At 42.2% G+C, this 24,202-nt stretch overlaps 1 protein-coding gene across 1 annotated transcript; it reads left to right on the plus strand.

Annotated features, from left to right (window-relative positions):
* The first annotated feature begins 257 nt into the window (after positions 1 to 257).
* Positions 258 to 2,584, plus strand: LOC123983527 (bone morphogenetic protein 2-like). Its single transcript, XM_046069786.1, has 5 exons — positions 258 to 570; positions 865 to 1,004; positions 1,140 to 1,256; positions 1,524 to 1,713; positions 2,097 to 2,584. Exons 1-5 carry the CDS (start codon positions 258 to 260, stop codon positions 2,510 to 2,512), a joined length of 1,176 nt encoding a protein of 391 aa, XP_045925742.1. The 3' UTR covers positions 2,513 to 2,584.
* The last annotated feature ends 21,618 nt before the right edge of the window (positions 2,585 to 24,202 follow it).

A 24,202-nucleotide genomic window follows, 5' to 3' on the forward strand; every position in this document is an offset into this window, starting at 1 on the left:
CCAAATGGCCTTTACCCTACCATAACCTGGATTTACAAATGTAGGGAAATTAGTCATTTATTAATTTTTTTCTTTATAGCTGACTCTCGGGTCATTTTCACCTTTCCTTTGTGTATTTTTTTCTACCACCATCAATCACGGCCCAATCATCTCCTGGTGTTAGCTGAATACAGGGGCAGCCCTGTCATCAAAGGCAGCGGGGTCGCCCTTATCATCCTCCATCCAACGGGTGTAGCGCTCAGTCCACTCTCGCCAAAATGACAGCAGGAGCTCTGCGCCTATGGCTCGTCCTCGCCCTCCAGCTGAGATGCGTCATCCTACTCGCCATCCCGCAGGCCAGGGGGACAGCAGGGCGGCAGGACGGCTTGGATGCGACAAAGACGGCGAGCAAGAAGCTGGACGCGTTGGTCCATCTGAAGGAATTACCTCGTGGTCCGGGGGTGCCTCCTCACAAGAAGGCGCCTCAGTTTATGTTGGATCTTTTTAACGCGGTGTCAGTCTCCGACGGGACTCCGAAAAGCCAGAAGGATATTTTGGAAGGAAATATTGTGAGGAGTTTCGAGGATAAAGGTGAGTTGAACCAATCAAACTGACCTTTAGACGGTAACTACGATTGTTTTGTGAGAATGTTGGAAAAAATATTTTGAAAAATATATTTACTTGATTTAAGTCAAGATCTGACTACACAGAAGCACTAAATATTAAGGACAGGGCTGCAATTGTTCCCCAAACGTGCAATTACGCACGATTACGCGAGTCTTTTGTCCCTGTTTAACAGCTATTTTGTACGACTTTGGTAAATTCATTTATCTAAAAATTATTTTAACGTTTCACAAAAGTGTTTGATATTTTGTCTGCCTGCAGGTCATGCTGGAGAGAGGTTTCACTTCTTCAACCTATCGTCTTTCAGCAGAGATGAGAAGATGATTAAAGCGGAGCTCCGTTGGTTCAGAAAGAAACAGAAGTTTTACCTCGGAAAGTCATATGGGCCCCATTTCTGTAAGGTAAAATGTCTTTTGTGTAATATTATATACTTGCGCAAAGTGCAAACATCACCAGAGACTTGAGAGCCATGACAGATTAGTGGCCTTTTATGGACACAGTTTAGTGAACTAACAGCTTTGTGTCTGACCTTCCAGGTGGATCTATATGAGGTGCTGGACAGCAGAGTGAAGCCCTGGAGAGGGAACCTCATCACCTCCAGACTGGTGCCCCTTTACACACAGGGATGGGAAATCTTCAATGTGACTCAAATGGTAACACCCTCCCTATATGGTTTGCATTGTTGTATATTTTATTTTTAGTGTTTTTTGCTTTAAAATAACTAATATTTACTTAATTCTTGCATTAAGTTTATGGTAATTTCCATGGCTTAATGTACAGAATAAATAAATGTATTTAGATCTGTTTGAATGGAGTAAGACATCCTTTTTTACACTTGTTAATTATTTATTAATAATTTATTATTATAACAGCTAACAAACTAACGCATTTAACCTGCTCAATTACGCTCTGATTGTCAGGTGTCAAAGTGGATCCGCAACAGCCAAGAGAATAACGGCATCCTCGTAGTGACCACACTTCCTTCTGGTAACTGGATGGAGTCAGTGGTGTCCTCATCTAAGCAGAGTGGAGAGCTGACCAACACCAATGCCTACCTGGTCATATTCTCAGATGACGGGAGGACAGGAGCATCGAACCAGTCATTCCTGGGTAAGGTGATGGTAGCTGTACGGGTGTGTTGCATAGGGTGGAAGAGTCTGAGCATGGGCATGAGAGGGCATTTAACTGTATTTACATTTGCATTTCAGTGGCATAGTCATAATGTATGGAACCCCAAAATGTTCAGTATTAAATACATTTTTAAAAGTCATTATGAAATTAATATAATCATTAATTAATAATTAGTATCTTGTCCCTCTTGTAGCATAATCAACTTAAGACTCACTGCTGTAAAATGGCTTTAAAAGTTGACATTTTGTTTGAATTCAGCAAATTAACCTGTCTTAAAGATGCCAAAAATGAAATAAATTAATGAAATTAAATGATTTATGATGATATTCTAACCCAGCGTGATCATTTTCCTCTTTCTATAGGACAAGCCCAACCTGCAGCAGCAGCACCTGAACTCCACGGCCACCCCAGCAGGAGACGACGTGCATCTCCAGATCTCTCATCCCACGGCCGCTCCCAGTCCTGCCAGCGGGTTCCCCTCTTCGTTGACTTTGAGGAGATCGGCTGGTCTGGCTGGATTATCTCACCCCGGGGATACAATGCCTACCACTGCAAAGGCTCCTGTCCGTTCCCCCTGGGGGGAAACCTGAGAGCGACCAACCACGCCACGGTGCGCTCCATCATGCATGCACTCAAGCTCTCTAGTGATGAAGTGGGAGCGCCCTGCTGTGTCCCCGACCGACTCCAGTCCATTAGTTTATTATATTTTGATGATGAGGAGAACGTGGTTTTGAAGCAGTATGACGACATGGTGGCATTAAGCTGTGGTTGTCACTGACTGGCTGCGCATCTCCTTCACTCACTGGGACAATAATGGATGGGGAGATGATGGTTAGCTTGAGTTCATTAAAACACTGTATTTTTGTGCATATGTTTAAATATTGTATTATTTGAGAAATAAAACTATTCCTCACCTATTAATCAGTGGTCCTGGGATTCCAAAACCTTTTATGAAAGGATGGCCTAATAGATTTACAATAGAACTGAAAAGGAGAGTTGAAAACATGCTGTTTTAATAATCCTTAGTTGAGATTAGTCTTTGTTCTGGATTAGTAATGCACTAGTTACTGCTGGGTGGTAGTGGGAGTTACTTAAGTTCAAACTGAAGTTGAACTATAACTTATTTTACTGGGGGCCTCATGGACCCAGCTTGAGGTCTTCCAAAGGACCCTGGACCTTGATTTGGTGACGCACTTCTGTCACGTCTTCTGACTACTTTTTGAACTAACTAGGATGTCAGTACTTGTATGTGATTACATCTGAGCATCATGTTCAGACTGTTGTTTAGACCTCCCAAACAGGGATATGGATTGGGTGATCCAGTCCCACATTCAATTCTGAATGTGTTTTTCAAAGTCAAAAAGGTGCTGAAAGACAAAATTAAAAAGACATGAAATGAATTGAAATGTAAATAGTCATAGTAAAAATTTCACAGCATAGGTTAGAAACAGTAATAAATGTTGGTAGGATAAGTAGCTAGATGCTGAATTAGAATCAGGCCCTTGGAAACCTATCTAATTCATTTTAGTAACATTTTAGTAAGGAAATTGAAAGTTTCAATTAAAACGTATTCTGCATTTTGTCTTCAAGTTCTTATTTTTATATTTGTGCCGAATAGTAAATAAAAGCAACACACAGCCTGTTTACTTTTACTGAACTTGTTCTCTCCTGTCACTACAGTAACTAACCAACAGATGGCGAAATAGAGCTCTACTGGATCAGATATCAGAAAAACTGACTCAAACTATGCAAAATGGACCCAGCTTGAGGTCCGGTTTGAGCCAGTTCCAAATTAAAAACATCTTTGTAGAATAATTGTTCACACATAAACTGATTTGTAACCAGGAGTTAATTACCCTGTTGTAATAAACATTGTGAACATGTGGAGTTTCATTGCTTGCTGAGAGCATTATACAAAGAAAGTCCCTGTTAACTGTAGTTGAATGATAATTGATCACCAATCATAACAGTTTTAAACATTTTTTAAAAACAGGTTTTGTTTACTTTAGAATATAATTAGTTTAGACATATGCCTCAGATGCTAAATGGCAGTGCAGTGAAATGAAAAACACTAGTACAATAAAAGTCTGTAACAACAGTTGTTTTTTATTGGAATGGATCACAGACACAATACAGCCCTGCTTTATTCTAGTCAGGAAAAAGTCCAATGCAACAAACTTGCAGAATTATTTCTCCTTCATGTCCTCTGCATATTAAAAACATTAATTGCACTAATGCCAGTTCAAGCTTTAATACAGTATTAATGAAATGTGTGTTGTATCAACCACGCTCAACATGTGTAACTGCAATTTCAACTTTAGCATGCAAAATGTTTTTAAAATTTAGTTGTGTGGACATGTTCAGCGGAAATCAGTAACATACAAACCAAAAACTTTTTGAATGAATTCCGTTTGTTTCTGTAATGATAACGTAAGTGACTGCAAACTGTCTGGTGAAAAAGAATCTCAAGGCAACAAAAGGTAATAAATCAAAACGCCACAATACCTGAAAAGTAGTGAAGCCCCGGATATCACTGTAGATGTATATCACAAACTCTCAGCATTTACAATAAATAGTCCACATTTACATTCAAGCTTATCCTCTCTGTGTACAATTAAATACATTATGTACATGGATCGTCCATGTCACTTATCTTTCTCAGACATTTCACATATTTATCCATTAACCCACATTCATTCATTCAAAAAGTAATAAAGTTTACACCCAAGTCAAACTCAATTCTCTTTACTAAACAGGTTGAGGCCTCAGAAGCTTCATTTTACCTGCCTGCGCAGCTTCTATGTCTCTTGTGAGTAACGGCAAGTAAAGCAATACAAGGATCAGACCCTTAACCTTGAAGGAAAAATCCACCCGGAAACACTTTAACACTGTTCAAAATTAAATGCATATTGGCGATGTACCTTGCATTTCTGGGTCCATTTAGTTGCTCATGGTGTATTTTTCTTATTCTGTGTATAATAGGCCAAACATCACTTTGAAATATCTCCATCGAAGCTACAATGGTGTTAAACAGCAGAAGAAGTTCAAGGGCTTTGTTCTAGAGTTGCCATCTTGTACCAGCATTCAACAATCAAACAAGGAGAATTCATCAATGAAATGCTGCTCGCTTAAAATCCCTGTGCCACATGTAGGAATTCACTAACTAGAGTAAAAGTAGACTACGTAGCGTGAAGGTGGAAACACCAAAACAAGAACTTACAACACTTGATCACAAAATAATCCCTGGAATGCAATGACCACCACCATTTGGTGATACCAAACAGCATAAGCGGAGGGGGGATTTTTCCTTTCAAACCGCATGGCCTATCAGCTTGGACAGTCCAGCTCCTCAGTACCTAGAAACTCTCCTAACATGTGGTCATGTTGACCACACACAGGCTCTAAATATGGATGTCTCTCCTTGCAGTGCATTTGCCTCGACCTTTCCAGGTTTCTTTTCTCAAACTCCTCTGGCGTCATATGAGGGGCTTGGATGGAAGCACTCTGAGCCATGGGAGACAGAGGCACTGGGACAAAGCTGTGGTAAACAACCAGAGGTGGGGTCAAAACCTCCAAGGGGGATGCCTGAGGAACGGCACCCTCTGGCGGCTGGACTGGCAACTGCACATAACTCCCTGTTTCAGGATCAAAGAAAGTTTTTGTCTTGACTTGTATGGGCATATCTACAAAGAAGTACTGCCCAGAGTCTGGATCCTGCAGGAGCTTTCGTTGGGTCATGGGAAAGGACTGTGTAACAATGGCATGCTCAATACTGGACTGGCGAGAAAGCTGGCTGGTTTGGCTTGACTGGCGGGATAGGGTTGATGGGTGAGGCACTTCAGAGCTGTACGCATCAATACTGTGACTCCTTCTCAATGGGTTGTCTCTGCTCGCCTTGTCTCTGGCTCGGCCTCTCTGCTGGAGTTCGTCCATGATGGACTTCTCAATGCGCTGTGTCCTTGGATCAAGTTTCTCATTGACCAACGTATCGGCGCTGAGCCTGCGCTCCACTTTATCTCCTAAGTACCTATCAATGCTTTGTGATCGGTGGATCGGCCTGTCCGATGTGGGTCTCTCGCCGACGTGAGCTTTGTACACTGGCACATTACTGATGACCCTATCACTACTGTAGTGTCTTTGCTGTGGCTTATCTCGAACATGTCTGTTGCTGCTGCGGCCTTGCCTTTCTGTTGCAACACTGGGTAGTGCCTCATTGTTCGGTTTATTGCTTTCCACCGAATCATGGCTCTGTCTCCGAGTCTTGTGGCTCATGTCTGTTCTGTCCTGGAGGTGGTTTTCACTGTTGTGGCCTCTTCTTTCATGGAGTAGTTGCTCACTCCGATCATCACTGTTTTTGCCACGGTGACTTTCACTGTGACGATGACCATCTTCAATCTTTTCTCTGTGTTTTTTCTCGTTGCTCTTGCTGTTTCTACTGCTGCTGCTTCTGTGCTCAGCTTTGTCACTCTTGTGTCTATCCACTCTATGTTTGCTGCTGCTTTGAGACGACTTGTGGGGGGACTTCTGGGCCTCCTCTTTCTTCATCCTCCTATTTGCCAGCTTAATGGCTTTGAGGACAGCCTTTTCAGATTTGGGTAAGACAGCCGGTGGTTTGGGCAGTCCTGTTTGGCTTTCATTACCACTACAGGTGGACCCCGAACGTTCACTGGGAACCTTTGACACTTCATGCTCAAGCAGCATTCCAGCATTCATTCCCATCTCATCAGCTGTGTCAGCTGTGCTTGTTGTTAAGCTCTCCATGCCTTCAGATGACGGACTCAACCCAGACAATCTGTCTTCCTCCTGCGGAACAGTAAGGAACCCTCCAACTTGTGGTTTCTTTGGGTTTTCACTTGGCAGATTTGAAGTAGACAGCAGCAGCAGGGTAGGTGAACTGTTTGATGAAATCTCTTTAGGTTTGAAGATTTCATTTTGGATTGGTGTGCTACCACTGGTGGCAGGTTCATTAGTCGGAAGGAGCTCTGCATTCTCCTTTCCTTCTTCTAACTCCTTCAGTCCCCTCTCTGAAGCACTCACACCCCCTCTTGGTGACCGAGGTTGTACGGTCTTCTTTAACTTATTACTGAAAGTGTTGTCTTTGACCTTAAATAGGGCAGGGATCCCCATAGATTGTGAGAACATGTTAGAGGGTGACATTGGTGTCTGATTATGTTCATCATAAGTTAAGCTTTGATCTGTGGTGCTATTTTCTCTTTCTTTGCTGTCCTTGTACGGTACTTCTGTTTCTTTTTGAGGAGATTTTACCAGTCGCTTTACAACCTCCGGCTCACTTTCATGATCACTTAAAGAATAATATTCCACTTCTGTCCTGTCCAAATCCTCTTTTGTGTTTTGTGAAATATTCCATGTCACCTCATCAGTCTCCTCCACCTCTCCAATCAGGTTCTCCAGAGAGTGGTAAACATTTGACTCTGTCTCAGTATTTCTGTGCAGTGCACTCTCTACAGAGAAGTATGATGATTTTGAGGACAGGCTGGCTTGATCAGGTGGGCTCTGATTGATGCTTATACCATTTACCAATAGTAAGGGTGATATTATATGCCTGGGGATTTCACTGAGAGCCTCCGCATCCACATTTATTTCCTCAACAGCTCTGTTTATTTTGTCAGGTTCCTCTCCTGCTAAATTGTTAGTTACATTTTCATCTGGTGTGTTTAAATGGTCTGGTTTTAAAGGAGCCTTCCGCTTCACCTTGTTCGCTTCCTGTGCCCTGGAATTGCTGTTTTCAAACGTGACTTCCCTTGTGGGGCTGATCTGATCTGCTTGCAAGTTATTTGCCTTATTTTCATTTCCTCTAAACTCTGGTGATAAACACAATGTACTTTCAGATTGTGGGGATTTTAAAGGTGAAATGGACTTACATTTTACTGTATCAGTTACAGTAATGGATTTTGAATTTGCTTTATATACCACATCGCACCTCTCTTTATCAGAACTGGTTTGATCAGGCATGACTTCTATTATGGACAGGTCACTATCTGCTTCTTGCTTTTCTGAGCCTGTACTACTCATTTCTTTTAAGTGTACTTCACCATTTTCAAAATGTCCACCTTTGTTAAAGATATCCTCCTTTACTACATCTTTCAAACTATCTGTCTCTTTAGTAACACTTCCATCTCCTATAGTCCCTCCCTTTTTGCTCCTAGGAGGAACAGGTGGAGCATCTCCCGTATTGCCTTCATTTTGGTTAATCAGATTTTCTCTGCTCTCTTCAGATATTTGTCTCACCATAGGTCTCAAATTCACCGCTTCTGGTCCATAGCTAGGTTTATCAGTTAGTTTATCATTAACATGTTTAGCTTTAGTTTTCAGGAGCACGTTTAGCTCATTGCCAATCTTGTCCATGCCGGGTAGCACTGTCCTTTCACCTGATCTGTATTTCTCGCTAAGTCTAGGTTCAGTTTGCGACAGAATCTCTCTCAAGTGATTGTGGTCTCTCAGATCACCTAACCTCTCTTTTAAATCTTTCTCTTTTAGTGTATTAGTGCCGCCATTTTGTTTTTCCTTGGCCTCTGTCATAGAATCTTTCATAGCTTTTTTACGTTGCTGTACCCTTACATAACTTTCATCACTAGCATTCTCATCAAATATTGGATTTGCATCATCCTCTGTGAATTTATTCTTTCTCATCTGCCTTTCTGAGATGATCTCTTCAAGTGCCATTTTGGCTTTGTCATAATTGTCATTTATAAGCGCTTTGTTTACTATGACATTACTGTCAATTTTTGTGAAAGCCTCCTGCTTGCTCTTCTCCTTCTCTTTATTAGCAAATAGTTCTCTCTTAGCCCATGTGTTCCCTCGCATAGACAGCATTCCCTTCTTAATATTCCTTAGCTCCCTCGAGATCAAATCATTCTTAGCCCTCGTCTCCTCATCTATGTCCAAAACACCTAATTTGTTCTTCGAGTTCTCAGGAATACAATCGCCAAGTCTTGCTCTCTCTAGCTCTTTCAAAGCATGCAAATCATTAATTATGTGCTCACTGTCTCTCATTTCTCTGAGTGACTTCACCTCCTCATCGGCCTCCATTCTTGGGTTCACTTTCAGATCGCCTTCCTCAAACTCCTCTCCATGTTCATCGCCTGTCTCTACATATCTCTGACATTTTATATAATTATTCTGTCTGGCTGAGAATATGTGTTTGAGTTTACCCTGTTTCTGGACAGATTCATTTTCTTTTGGTGGCTCTAGTTTTACATCCCCTGAATCACCATTAGTGACTTTGTCAACATTATGTGTTTGCTGCTTGTCAAGAGAGTGTGGAACATCAGATTTAGCAAAGCTTCTCTTGGGAACTGGTGGGGGCTCTTTTTTAACATTGTCTTTTTTGCCAACCGGTGTTGCACTGGTTGTTTCATTTCTACTTTGAGATGAAACATTGTAAATCTTCTTATCTATTTCTTTGTCTTTCAGTTCTTCTATGTCTGAAATGGGCTTATTGATGCTATCTGACTGAGCTGAAGATAGAGCTTTATTTTTGGCTGCTGTAATTGCTTCCCTTGCTGCTCTGATCACATTCAGTGTACTTATGGGTTGACCACTAGTATCTTTTCCCTTAGAACTAACAGGCTGTGCTCCGAAGTCTTTTTCTTTTATGTCTTTCGTAGGTCGTTTTGCTTTGTCTGTTACATTTGGTGGTCTTTTCCCTACTGGCACATGTGATGAAGACCCCTCTTTCTCAAGTGCACGGGGTGAATGATCTTTGTTGACATTTAAAGTATTTGGTGAAAGCCCTGTGGTTGTTGGCAGTGCTTTTGGAGAGAGTTCTTTGTTTAGTATGAGCGGTGAAACTTTATTTGTCTCAGTTGGTTGGTCTGTGTGTATAGGAGCACCGGTGCTCACAGGATATTTCATATCACTGTCAACAGGGCTGGCTTTCTTATATAAATTTAGAGACGGGTAGTTTTGCTTTTTAGCTGTTTGACTCTTGGTCTTTTTTAAGTGTACAAAGGGGGAAACCTCCTCACCAAGACCACTGTTACCTGTAGCCTCCCTTTTGGTTTGCAGTAGATTTGATAACAAATAATCATCTGAAAGAGGTCTGTCAGTATCATGCTTAGTAAGACCAACTGTTGGGGTGCTGTTAGATTCCAAAACAGGACTGCAAACTGTCTGTCCATCTTTTAAAATGGCAGGAGTGTTGAAGCCAGACTCATTGCCCTCAGAGCCAGCTTGTGGATATTTCAGATAATCTGATTGTGGAGAAAGGGTGCCACCCTCAGGAGCTTCTGAAGTTTTGAATTTAGGTGGACTGTAACGGCTTTTCACCCTTTTCCTGTTGTCTTTGAGGTTGAAGAGGATGCTAGAGGCAAGTGATTTGTAGCTGTCCCGCTTGACTGGAGGTTCAGGGGTCAGTTTGGCTTCAGAGTGTGGCCTTAGTGAAAGGTCAAGGGCAGAGGGCGAGAGGACGGCCTGGAGAATTTCGGATGTTTCTGTCGGCTGTCTAGAGGGAATGAGGGGAGTCATCAGGTGGCAGATGCTGAATGGAGTAGATGCCAAAGAGCTGATTTCCTCAACTGCTTTCACCTCCACAGATCTGGCTTCTTTTTTGCCCAACAAAAGACTTTCATCCACTGCCTTTGAACTTGTAACCCGAGGACGAATCCCAGGCTGATTGACTGGAATCACACTTTTTGCCCTGGACCTGTTGCGCCGCCAGGGGGCAGCCCTCCCGTCCCCACCATCTGATGAGCACCTCTTCTCAGCAGGAGTAACTGAGGGCTTTGGCAGGACCTTCGGCGGAGGAGGGGGAGGGATAGTTTTAGGAGCAGTGGGAGGAGGGGGCTCCACTGCAGCTTTCTGGCACAACTGCAGCTCCTCTATATGCAGAGTCTCTTTTTTGTGTGCCTCTGTCAGCTCCTTGTAAAAAGACATGTCATACCATTTAGGGATATTATCTGTGGTAAGAACTGTGTCCTCTTGGCCAAAAGGGAACTGGTTAAAATCTCTCCATGTTTGGAAAGGGCTAAACTCACTGTGGAGGAAAAAGTTTTTGATGTTTAGTTTCCTTAGTTTGACAGTGGATTTCCCATTTTTAATCTTTGAGGACTTCCCTGAGGGAAGGGCAACATCTTTGCGTGTTTTGTTTGATGAACCATCACTGGACTTATGTCGATGATGGTTGTTGTAATGTCCATCTGTGAGATTGGTGTTATAATCCGAGGAGAATTCCGATAGCTCTCTTTGGATGCTGCGAAGTGCGGACTTATCCCATGATTCCCCCTTAGAGTCTGTCATACATCCATTTGTGATTAACATGCCCTCGCAGCTTTCCTCTGTGGCACTTAATGCCTTGAGGAAAGATGACATCTGGGATATGTTCTTCTGTTGCTGCTGTTTCCACGGCTGGGCATAATTTTTGTCATTTTTGTTTTGCCCTTGCTTTTTAGATTCCTTATGATGAGTCTTTTTAAGAGGCTCCCCCACCAAAGGTTTGTGGCAGCTGAAAGGTGAGTATCCATACAAGAACTCATCATTGTAAACTGCGTCATCTCCAACGCAGAGACTTCGGAAGGCTCGATCTGTGAGAGTGCTGACCTCGCGATCAGTTTCGTCCATTAACAAGTCAGCGAAGCCGTTGGGGAAGCGATGGTGGAGCATGCTCCCCACCCGATGGCTCATGTGTCGTTTTTCCACACAGTTCATGATGTCAACAACTTTCTTTCTGTCTCGTGCATCACCTGTCTTGCCTCCTCTACAGCTGCTGCAGCCCCACAGATCCTTTGGCTTTCTTCCAGCTCAGGTTGACATTAGGTAAGTGGTGGGATATGTAAACTTCCTGAAAGAAAAGACAATGAAATCTGTGTCAGTGTTTAAAAGTTGTGGTTTTAGACTAATCATACTTACTCACACAGTGTAAACAGTTATCATTTCAGTGTTTCTGCAGTGAATCAATCTCATAAAAAGGTTTGATTATTACAATTACTATAAAAGGTTTTGAACTCCGTAGCTGCACTGATGACCTTTATGTACATAACATGTTCAAACTTCAGCCATGCTGTCACTATGCAGGCAACAGACAAACACTTCATACCATGCACTTGGCTATTTTAAGCACTGTATGGTGCCTTAAGGTGTGAGTACTAAGCACATTGATGGTGGCTATGAGAACAGCTCCTAGCCCATTTATTGGAACATTATTAGAAAATATTAACTAACTACATTTCTATTGTTCACGTGTGTGCATGTCAAAGGAAAGACGCACACTTCACATTGATCGCTTTGAAATTCAATCGTATCTTTTTTTAAATATATTGAATTAATTGGATTAATGTATAGGTATATGGGCAATTCTTCTGCAGTGCTCTAGAGCAATATTCACGCAAGCAGGTTTACACCACAGAATGCAGGAAATGAAAGTAAATCATCACATCAGTCACAGAGCGCCTCAGCAGCAGCTGCTCTACTGTAGCTTACTTTAGCTATCTGGGTGAGATCTTAGAATAGCTCATTAACCCATTTATATGTCCTGACCTGAGAGCATAGCCACTGGCGTATAACTCAGTTCTATCCTGAAACCATGACTCTCCTTATAAGCAGATGAGAATTGAGACATATTATAAACACAGATACTCAATATTGTGTTTGATTGTATCTGTACATCAATAAAGCCATCTGTAACGCAATCTCAGCTGTCAAAAGCTACACATGTTCCCAGTCATGGATGATTTGAAGAAAGGTAGGTACGTTTACAAGAGCTAATAAGACAAATTAATTTTTATGATTGTTGTTATTAGTGTTAATAAAACCTAGTAGCGACCCAAGTAAAATTGCTAGAGCTAAGTGACTTTACTGTATTTTGAGTCTGACTTACAGAATGTTTGGCTTTCGTGGACACTTTGGTCGCCAACAGTCTTCCAGCTCTCATAACCAGAGATCAGTTAGCAACCACGGTACTTTCCCAGCATCTGCTTGTGTATTTATACCAAAGGAATGAGGTAGCCCAGTTAACTATATAAACTGTATACTGTATAAAGGTGTAACCATTGGAATATCATTTTCCTCACAGATACTGTAAATATTAGTGTAAATGACTGAATGTGCATTAATATTATAGCAATAAAATGCTGACATGCTGGGGGGCTCTTGTGCTATTGGTTTTTTTGGACATCAATGTTTAGCCCTAATCTAAAATTTTAAGTAGAATATATTAAATTCTGTTGACCCTCAGTACTTTTAATGTCTTTGTAAACATCCATATAATCACACTGCTCCCTTACCTTGCTGATGGGTCTTTCATGCTGAGTGTAACAGGCAACCAATCTAGACTGTGGTATCAAACACAAATCCTCAATGTAATCCAAGAATTCAGTGCTGCATCACTTGCTGATAATAAATTCTAGTTAGCGGTTGTCATTCATGGTAAAGAAATGTTTTCTCTTTAAGTTGAAGAACCAAAGAAAACTCACCAAGGTGAGTCAAGCCCTCGGATCCATGTTCAAATGCATTGGTGTGGCCAGGGTCCTGGTAGCGAGCTCAGAAGATACCAAAATAGATGCACAAGTCGTTGTGGCCAAACTGAGCAGCAACACAGGCCGCAGCAAGCTCGCTCACATTGGAATAACCAGTGGGTGTCGAGTGGCAGGGCAAGACAGGCCAGCAGGATGAAATGGACACTATCATTGGTTATTTTTGTAACTAAGCAGTGAGGCCTGATAGGCTCTCACATGGACCCTCTCTTTACTGTTAGGCACCTCTTTGAAAAGATGACAGGGCCTTCATGTCAATGAGGAAGAGGCATCAATCATTTGAGTCTTGGTGGAGACAGAGGGATATGGTTTACTTACCTGGTTGCCTACACCATTGGCTAATACTTAGCTTGTGACTTATTCTGCCTCTGTCACCCAGGTAAATAAGCTTTCTGATATAGCACATTGCATCACACAACTCAAAATTAGTGTGGGAGTCCCTTAAGTGGAGCCTGGCAGCTGGAGGCAGACGTCTGCTGGCTGACATGCCTATAGCAGGGTTGGGCTAATTCTTGTTGTTCAAGCTCTGTTTACAAGGCTGTGTTGTGGAAATGAACGTGTGTGACTGGGTAGTCTAGTTTTAGGAGCAATGCAGCTGTTGTTGCTGTGAGATTAAGCTGAAATCAAGAGGACATTTTGTTGACGTGTTGACTCTTTGTAAGTCTGTTGAAGTCAATGGACGAGGTCATATGTGAAGGTTGACCCTGTACATTCCCAAAGTGGAGTGTTTAAGGAATACTGTGTGGCTCAAGTTAGTTTTTACCATCATCTGTTGCATCTGTTTTATTAGAGTATAACCCAGAAAAAAAGAGTTTCAAAAGCATGAAATCACATTTTCTGTTGAGCCTTCCTTGGCCCCGACATCCACATGACTCCATATTTAAGCCAGTCTATTTTGGTCATGTTGTATTTCATAAGGTAACAGCCTGTCTCTCTGTCGACTACACCTTCCACACTTCAGTTAAACAGTCAAATGTTAACTTTGCACACGTTACTTGACTAGCTATAAGCAGTAACACATGCTATTTTCTGCAAAAATTCTCTTCTCATTAGACAAAGTTTTTCTGAATGGACAAATACTGTATAACTTTCACAATGTGTCAAAGTGCATGGACTTGCTGATAATATTTTTAACGGGGAAAAGTCCCTGCATTGTCTGGGGAGATAGACTTACTCGCTGAGCAGTGTGGGAATATCATGTTGTGAGCAGAGATACTGTAGGCCCATGTGAGAGCCTTTCCCTTTTACAGTCTGCACTTATGTCTTTTCCAGAATAAGGCCTCACATGGGCATGGCCCTCCTCCATTTGCCTATTTCACAGCTTTGTTTGTTTACCTCCAAACCTTCGACAGCAAATTAAACCCAGTGCTTGTGCTAGCAACCCAGTTATTCCCTATGTCCAAGCCAAAAAGCCAAAACATGCCTGAATAGGCGTTAAAGTAAAATTCAGGGCTAAATCTAACTTTTAAAGTTGTTGTAAACTGTTAAACTGAGAGGTGGCTGTAAAAAGATAGTAGTTTCATCATTATTTGTGAATAATGTAAGACATTTTTATTAGAATTTTAGTAAAACATGTTAGCTTAGTGAAAGGGATGCAAGTGGTTAGCCTAGGTAAGTCCTAAGTTGTTTTGTTTATATGTTGTTTCTTCTTAGCTAACTAGCTATCTATCTAGCAACTGGTAAGCTAGCACTCAGAGTGACTTCACTCATTTTAGAGTTGTACTTCATCTGGTGTTATTTACCATGCAGTATAATGGGGGGGGGGGGTGAGGACCCCCTGTACAAGGATGAATTTCTGACAAGTTCGAAAACTTGGTCAGTCGTTGTCAGGTTCTCGCACTGCCCTTTTTTCTCACTGTGCCTGTGTGATGTGGCATGGTTGATGAAAGTGACATGGCAGCATGTTTCTGCCTTGCTAGCATTGGTATTGGTAGCAAACAAACTTGCCTTTGAAAGCTCTGCCTCGGAGCTTTCAAACAAATCTTGATTAACAATTGCCAATTGCAAGAACAGTCTGCAGTGGCCTATGAGCTGTTTAATTTTCTATTTACACTCATGTCGTGGCTTGATGATTGGACTAGACAGTGTGAGCACATACAGTATCTCAGAAAAGTGAGTACACCCCTCACATTTTTTTAATATTTGGTTATATCTTTTCATGTGACAATCCTAAAGAAATTACACTTTGCTACAATGTAAAGTAGTGAGTGTGCAGCTGTATGCAACTGTAAATTTGCTGTCCCCTCAAAATGAAACATCACACAGCCATTAATGTCTAAACCGCTGGCAACAAAAATAACCACCCCCCTAAGTGAAAATGTCCAAATTTGGCCCAAAGTGTCAATATTTTCTGTGACCACCATTATTTTCCAGCACTGCCTTAACCCTCTTGGGCATGGAGTTCACCAGAGCTTCACAGGTTGCCACTGGAGTCCTCTTCCACTCCTCCATGACAACATCACAGAGCTGGTGGATGTTAGAGACCTTGCGCTCCTCCACCTACTGTTTGAGGATGCCCCACAGATGCTCACTAGGGTTTAGGTCTGGAGACATGCTCTGCCAGTCCATCACCTTTACCCTCAGCTTCTTTAGAAAGGCAGAGGTCATCTTGGAGGTGTGTTTGTGGTCGTTATCATGTTGGAATACTGCCCTGCGGCCAAGACTCCGAAGGAAGGGGATCACGCTCTGCTTCAGTATGTCACAGTACATGTTGGCATTCATGGTTCCCTCAATGAACTGTGGCTCCCCAGTGCCGGCAGCACTCATGCAGCCCCAGACCATGACACACCCACCACCATGCTTGACTGTAGGCAAGACACACTTGTCTTTGTACTCCTCGCCTGGTTGCCGCCACACACGTTTGAAACCATGTAAACCAAATGAGTTTATCTTTGTCTCATCAGACCACAGGACATGGTTCCAGTAATCCATGTCCGTGGTCTGCTTGTCTTCAGCAAACTGTTTGCGGGCTTTCTTGTGCATCATCTTTAGAAGAAGCTTCCTTCTAGGACAACAGCCATAAAGACCAATTTGATGCAGTGTGCGGCGTATGGTCTGAGCACTGACAGGCTGACCCCCCCACCCCTTCAAACTCTGCAGCAATGCTGGCAGCACTCATACGTCTATTTCCCAAAGACAACCTCTGGATATGACACTGAGCACGTACACCCAACTTCTTTGGTCGACCATGGCGAGGCCTGTTCTGAGTGTGCTGCAGCTCAGTTTCAGGGTCTTGGCAATCTTCTTATATGGCTAATAGGACATTTTCTCTTAGGGGTGGAATCACTTTTGATATTAATGTCTGTGTGATGTGTTATTTTGAGGTGACAGAACACTGTTATACAAGCTGTACACTCACTACTTTACATTGTAGCAAAGTGTCATTTCTTCACTGTTGTCACATGAACAGATATAATCAAATATTTACAAAATTGTGAGGGGTGCACTCATTTTTTTAACACTGTAAATCGTAAACTTTGATTTTACATTAACAATGTACTCGTACAGTTGGAGGTGAATTTAAACAACATTTCTACAATCATATAGTGTATGCCTAGCTTTAGGCAACCCTTTGTGTGATCTGGGTTAGAGCAGGACGAAGTGTACAAACCAACACACATGCTTGCCACCAGCTTGACAGAGTGAAGTTGTGTAGCTATATTTTGGCAGCTGTTAGGAAAATACTGAGCATACCGATGTACAGCAGACTAGCCCTCATGCTAATGTTAATAGCATGAGGGCTGTTAAAAAACATTTTGGTGATTATAAAATACATGCACAGGAATATACAGTGAGTAGATGAACTCCAGTCAGCCAGAGTCAGGATTCAGTCTTTGTCCCATTATGACTGACACCCACATGTGTTCTGTTTGGCTGTGAAACACAGGGAGCTAGCAAGTAGCCTGTCTCATGCTCCTTCATGCCCTCTGGGACCTGGGACAGATAGTCAGAGGGGGTAACTTGCTTTTCGGGACTGACAGGCTTGTAAACTCAGGTATGGTAACTCTAGGACAGCTGAGGCAGCCATACAGTAGAAGATACGAAGATCCAGTGGCAGAGAAACATTGTAACTCACCACACACATTTTGTTTCTATAAAAATCTCATGTCAGTGCATCCTGATAAGTGGGCAGTCTAGTCAATCTAAGATAAGATAAAATAAGAAAACCTTTATTTGTCCCACAGTGGGGAAATTGCAGTTTGCAACAGCAAAGACAAGAGCAGACATAGATAAGTGTACAAGTAGCATAAACAAGTGTCAAACAAAGAAGTACCGTTCTTACAGTAAATAAAAACAAAGTTACTGTACATTAAATAAGACTAGAATAGACTATGCCTTATACAGTACAGTCTCCTGCGGCATAAATAAATACTGGTAATATAAAAGTATAGTAGAAGGGTAATGCACATAAGTCAGATATAGCAAACTGTATTATACAATAATTGCACATGAATTAGTAAAATTGCACAAATGAAAATTATGCACAGATGTAATAATGGCCCATGGGATATATTGCACAGAGTCAACAGTGTTCATTGTACAGTCTGACGGCCGCTGGAAGGAAAGATCTGCAGTATCTCTCCTTCACACAGTGGGGATGGAGCAGCCTGTCACTGAAACTGCTCTCCAGGGCTGACAGGGTGTGGTGCAGGGGGTGTGACTCATGGTCCAGCATAGCTGTCAGTTTAGCCAGGACCCTTCTGTCTCCCACCTCCCTCACTGAGTCCAGAGGACAGCCCAGGACAGAGCTGGATTTCTTGATCACCATGTCCAACTTTTTTCTGTCCCTCTCAGTGATGCTGCTGCTCCAGCAGACCACAGCATAGAGGATGGCTGACGCCACTACAGAGTCATAGAAAGTCTTTAGGAGGGGCCCTGTCACTCCAGCCGTCCAGGAAAATTGACCACCATCTCCTTGGTCTTCCCCGCGTTGATCAGGAGGTGATTTCGCTGACACAAGTCCACAAAATTCTGTGTCAGTCCTCTGTACTCTGTGTCGTCATCATCAATGATGAGGCCGATAATGGCAGAGTCAAACTTCTGCAGAACACAGCTGTCCGTGTTGTGTCTGAAGTCTGCCGTGTAGAGGGTGAAGAGGAAGGGGGCCAGGACAGTCCCCTGGGGGGCACCCGTACTACACATGAGACGGTCAGACACACCGTCACGTCCTCTCCAGGTGTTGCAGTACCTCCCCAGCGTCTTTATCAGGTGTGATGTAAGAGCCACCGGCCTGTAGCTGTTGGGGTCTTTAGGGTGCGGTGTTTTTGGCACCGGTACCACACAGGAGGTCTTCCACAGCTGTGGCACCACTCCCAGCTTCAGGCTCAGGTTGAAGATCCTCTCCATAACGCCACACAGCTGGTCTTCGCAGGACTTCAGGAGCCTGGAGCTGATGCCATCTGGACCTGCTGCTTTTCTCGCCTTGATCTTCCTTAGCGCCTGTCTCAGCTGTGCTGCTGTGAAGGACAGGGGTGGGCAGGGGGGCTGAAGAAGTCCGTCTGGGGATGGGGTGGGTGAGAGGTGAGGTGAGCTGGAGGTGTGAAAGGCTGAGGAAGTGCATTGTCCCGGTGGTGTGGAGGTGGGGTGCAGCTGCGTGGGGGGAGGGGTGGCTGATTGATCAAACCTGTTGAAGTGATGGTTCAAATCATTCAGCCACTTAAGGTCCCCCTCGGCCTGTGTGGGGGGTGCTTCAAATCTGAGATGGTCTTCAAGCTGCTCCACACCCCCCTAATGTCTCTCTGTTCCTGTCTGTTTAGCTTCCTCTTGAAGCGGGCCTTCCCCTCTCTGATCTTCCTCCTCAGCCTCTTCTGTACAGCCTTCAGCTCAGCCTTGTCCCCTGATCTGAAAGCTCTCCTCTTCTCCTTTAGGAGAGCTTTGATGTCAGGGGTAATCCACGGCTTGTTGTTTGAGAAGCACCGTACCGTCCTTGTGGGAACAGTGTTCTCGTAGCAGAAGTTAATATAGTCCGTGATACAGTCTTTAAGGACGTTGATGTCCTCCCTGTGTGGGTCACAGAGCTCTGACCACATAGTGGTTTCAAAACAGTGTTTGAGAGCCTCCTCACTCTCTGCAGTCCAGCTCTTCAATGTTCGTGGCACCACAGGTTCCCTGTGTACAATAGGGATATACACAGGCTGGAGATGAACCATGCTGTGATCAGCTTTCTCTATGGGGGCGAGGGGGGTCACAGTGTATGCCTCCTTGATGTTGGCAAAAAACAAGTCCAATGTTTTATTGTCTTTGGTGGGGCAGGTGACATACCCTGGGTGTATGTGGGCAGCACAGATGAGGGAGAAGCATGGTTAAAATCTCCAAAGATCAGGAAGAGGGCCTGTGGGTGCCGTGTCTGGAGCCTGCTGGTGACTGAGTGCAGGACGTCCATTGCTGTCTCCGCATGCGCAGGGGGAGGCACGTACACTGCTATCACAATAACATGTGAAATAATATGGCTGCATGCTAACAGCAAACAGTTCAATGTCCTGACTACAGAGTCACTCCTTAATTGTGCAATGTTCAGGTTTACACCATCTTTCATTCACATACACAGCCAGTTTATAAAGATATCCTCACAGATTAAATTTTCAGCAAGTACACATGTAAGATAAATGTGTTTTGATCTGTTTGGGGAAAAAAATTCTGTTTTCTCTCTGAAAAACTAAAGCCAGCATAGACTGCAGTCTGCAGCTCCAACATAACCTAACTTAATCACACAGCCAGCCGTTATTTGCGTTGTGTGATGGTAATGATGACAGGACTGCATTAACTGATATCCTTAAGGACTGATACGGCAGGCAGCTGGACAATCAGAGGATTAACACAATTAAAATGCAGTTACATCATCATCATCGCATAAGGAAGTTAAGATATTAAACATGATGGAAAAACAACTGCTAAACTCACAATCAACCTCATGGTATGGCCAAGATATCTCACCAAGTCTGAACCAAATGGTTTGGATCCAGTCTAGTCTGAGTGCAGAGCCTGACCTATGATTATTTACTGGCTGTAATAGATATCAGGGCCATCGTGTTTGGCATGGCAACATCTTTCTGAGAAATCTTTCCACCCAAACAACAACATCAGTTACATGTAGCCACTCAATGCAAGCAGTGCATGCTAAAATTGATTTGTGTAGTGCTTTGATTAAAAATATAAATGTACAAGAGATTCAAACAAAAACAGACACACATCTTAAAAGTTACCACAACAGTTTGTGAAGTTCTTGGAACACATGTTCTTGTAAGTTTACAAGCTTTCATGAAGAGAAAATGGGGCAAACCACTGTTGTAATTACCAAACCACAGGGAACATTTATTTACCAGAAAAATATAATTGTCCAAAACTTAAATGAGAATTTCTCACCAATTTATAGTCAATGCTAAAAGTGAGTAGGCTATTGTGAAATGTACGGGGCCTTGCATTAAAGCCGCTTACAGGACATTCAAGAAAAGTTAGATAGATGCATAATCTTAACATCAGCAAAGCTTTGAAACCCACAGGCTCAGGAAACTGCTCATCATTACAGCTGAGAAAAGACTCACAGCACGTAGGTAGTCAGTAAAGTTTCCATACCACGAGAGATGGGTGCATTTCAGGTTTGTGGGTATTTGTCAGCTGTGACCAGGGCTGTCCTCATCATCGGTGAGTACAATGGACATCTGTATGTTGTAGTAAATAGTAAACAATAGTTCTCAACCTTATACAGATGTGATAATGACACCTGCTGTGATGACAAATTGGATAAGGTGTGTACAGCATGCTGTGAAGTGTTATAAACAAGTGACCTGTAAGCTTTGTGATTATTTACAAAGATGATGGTAGACCTTCTTCTAAGACCTTAGAGGGAATCTTCACAGTTGTTAGTAATAAGGCAAACTGCCCAAAACTCAGAAACTATATAAAAATTGTTAGTTAAGTATCAGAATCTCTAAATAAAAAAATACAATTGCACAGAAATGTATAATTTCTGTGAAAACAGAATATAAAGTAGGCTTACTACAAAACAGAAGTAAAAACAGCTAAAACAAGCTAGATAGCCAAGGCTAGTCTTAGCTAAAGAAAAAAAGTAAAATACTTTAAATTCCCCCCAGTTGTTGTCTTAAAAAATAGCATTTTCTTTAGTTCTCATGTCATACCCAGTAATAACTGGCTTGGATCCAGACCTGCCAGAGGAATGCAACTGGTGGTTTTAAAATGTAAGATAGCCACTTGCTGTGCATGTATGCTCTGTTTCAGCAACACCCTGCACCACTCTCAGTTACAGTCATAGCTCAACCGCCCACAGTGACATGCCACTTTCTTCTGGTCTCTGAACAAGAGCAGCTGAGCACTGAGTGCGTGGGTCAAGGGTAATTTGGCAGTAACTATATTTTCAAATACATGAACCATCTAAAAACCCTCCAGCCTGTCTGATTATAACCCCTTCTTTTTCAAAATGGCATTTCAAGGCTGTGAATCTAAATACATAAATGCCACACTTGCTCACATAAATTGTTTACACTTCTCAGTTGAGAGCTTAGCTTGAAATGTAACTTTTGACAAATATCTTTTTTAACATGCATTCGTGTTTGCCAGAGCCAAGTGTTTTAGACTGAATTAAACTGGGAACATTTTAAGACTTGTATTTTCATTGCCCTATGGACGGGTCTCTTCATGAGGCTGGTGGTAACAGTGATACAAATGATGCTCCTAAACTACCACAGTAAGACTCATATTGTAAAACCAACCCAATCTCATCTTGTGCTTTTAGGTCTTTGGATCATTGTCTACCGTGCCAACATTTAGTCCATATTCAAGACCCACGTATTCATTTTAATCAAAAATCTACTATAGGGGTGATTTGTGTAGTTATTTCTATTTCTCTAAAGTAAGATCCCATTTTACATTAATTAACTAATTAGGTCATTTTTGATATACAGTATTTTGTCATTATTTGTATTTATGCTCTTGTGTCAATTTTCTTCCTTTGCTAGGAATATTCAAATAGAATATTAATATTTGTAAATTGAGTCCACATTCATTTATCATTATTTAATTACCTCAGTGTGTTGAAAGCAAAGGTGTGCACTGATATAAGGCTCTATAAAATAGGACACACATGAGATATTAACTGGTTGTTATCTGAGGCAGGTTAACCTATCTGACCACTCTATAATCCTCCTCAGTGGTGACAACCTGAGGCTGGGAACAACAACAACAACAATGTCCTTGAGCAAGACATTTACTTTCATAATGCCCCATCAATGTTTAAAAAGCACTGCAGAATACTGCAGGTACATTAAAGCGCTTCGTGACCACTGAGTATCATGCAACTGCTTTTGCAGAATGCTGAAAGTCAGCTTGGTCTTATCTGATCACTGTGGTGTTGCGTCCTTCCTGTATTCGTGACCTTAAAAAATAATTACCTGAAAACAATGTGTTTCAGAGTGTCTGCTGATGGGTGTGAGAGGAGATGGAGCAGCCTCTGAAGAAAAAGTAGGTGGGTCTACAGGTTACAACTGAACTTAAGCTACTTTTAAGGTATATTTTAGCTCAATTACGAGTCAATGAGTTTTGGCGATGTTGTAACACAGACACAATGACATGAATAGTTCAGCTCAACAATACTTAAAGTATAAAGTTGTTTTTTCATTGACATTTAATTACTTAACCCAAGTGTTATCTAGCCATTCAGGCAGGTCCGGTTTTATGTACCACTGTTCTGAGGTCTCTTAATCAACTTGGTATCTGACTAATCCAAGGAATATTGATGTTGAGTAGATCAGTGGTTCCAACCTCTGGGGCAAGACCGTCACAGGGGGTTGCAAGATGTATTTAATGGTCATGAGATAATTAACAGGAGAGGAAAGCATAAAAAACATTTTCTGTTGCACAAAGTTATGCACTTTTTCCAGACTCTTCTCAAATCAATGCTTGTTTTTGATAAATAACTGAATAGCTTTACATTGGGGGTGGGGTGGGGTCAATCTTTGGTTCAACTGGTTGCAACTATTGATGAGAGGTCACAGGCAGACACTGCTTAGGGGTCAAAAACGTTGGACACCACTGGAACAGTTGATACCACAGGCTGCACTTAAAGTAATACCTGTGATAATAAGGCTCCAAAGGGACAGATGAGATGCGGTCCGTTGTTGTCAAAAATTTGCATTATGTTGTACAGACAGGTGTACACTTATCAATCCTTTTTTAATGTGAATTATTACTGCACCATAATATCACACTGTGACGGTTTTGTACCTGGTAGGCTTAATGTTGAACTTGCTAGAATCCTGTCAGCCTCACCCACTGGACAGCTGAATTCACTCCTGTTTGTAAAGTGAAAATGCTTCATAAGCATGACTTCTGCAATGGCGATATTTGTATAATTGACTGCCAGTGTTTTGTTGTAGAAGTCAACACACAAGGTGTTGGGTAACAACGACCAGCAGTGACCCCCTCAATGACTCCTATACGTCCAGGATTCAAATTGAAAACACTGGTGACGCAATTCAGTTTGTGAAAAGGAGCATGATACCATGACTGAGCTCTTTTTATTTCACCAAGTAAACAAGTTGTGAAATCAAACATCCCCCGGCCTTTCATGTTCATCTTGTCAGGAGGGCTGAACATGAGCTGGCATTCCCTAAACTGATGTTCTGTCCTGTCACGGATATTAAATTGCATCTTGTGTGTGAATGGCCGTATGATGTCTGCTGGTTGTTTTCCTTCCAGATATTAAGTATGCTTTAATCGGAGCTGGGATTGGCCTGTTCATAGTTGCTGGTTTCATTATTGTCAAGGTCTGCATCATCAGGAAGCATGTCAGTGATAACAGCACAGGTGAGATCATATTACAGCCGTTTACAACTGAACAATACACAACAACACAACATTTCTAAATTATTCCTCCTAGATGTGTCTTCTTAGATTCCTCTAAATTTCTATTTTTTTTATAGCTAAATCACATGAAAATTAGAAAATATTTTGAGACTACGTTTGGT

Source organism: Micropterus dolomieu, linkage group LG14 (assembly GCF_021292245.1).
Source record: "Micropterus dolomieu isolate WLL.071019.BEF.003 ecotype Adirondacks linkage group LG14, ASM2129224v1, whole genome shotgun sequence".
Lineage (NCBI taxonomy): Eukaryota > Metazoa > Chordata > Actinopteri > Centrarchiformes > Centrarchidae > Micropterus > Micropterus dolomieu.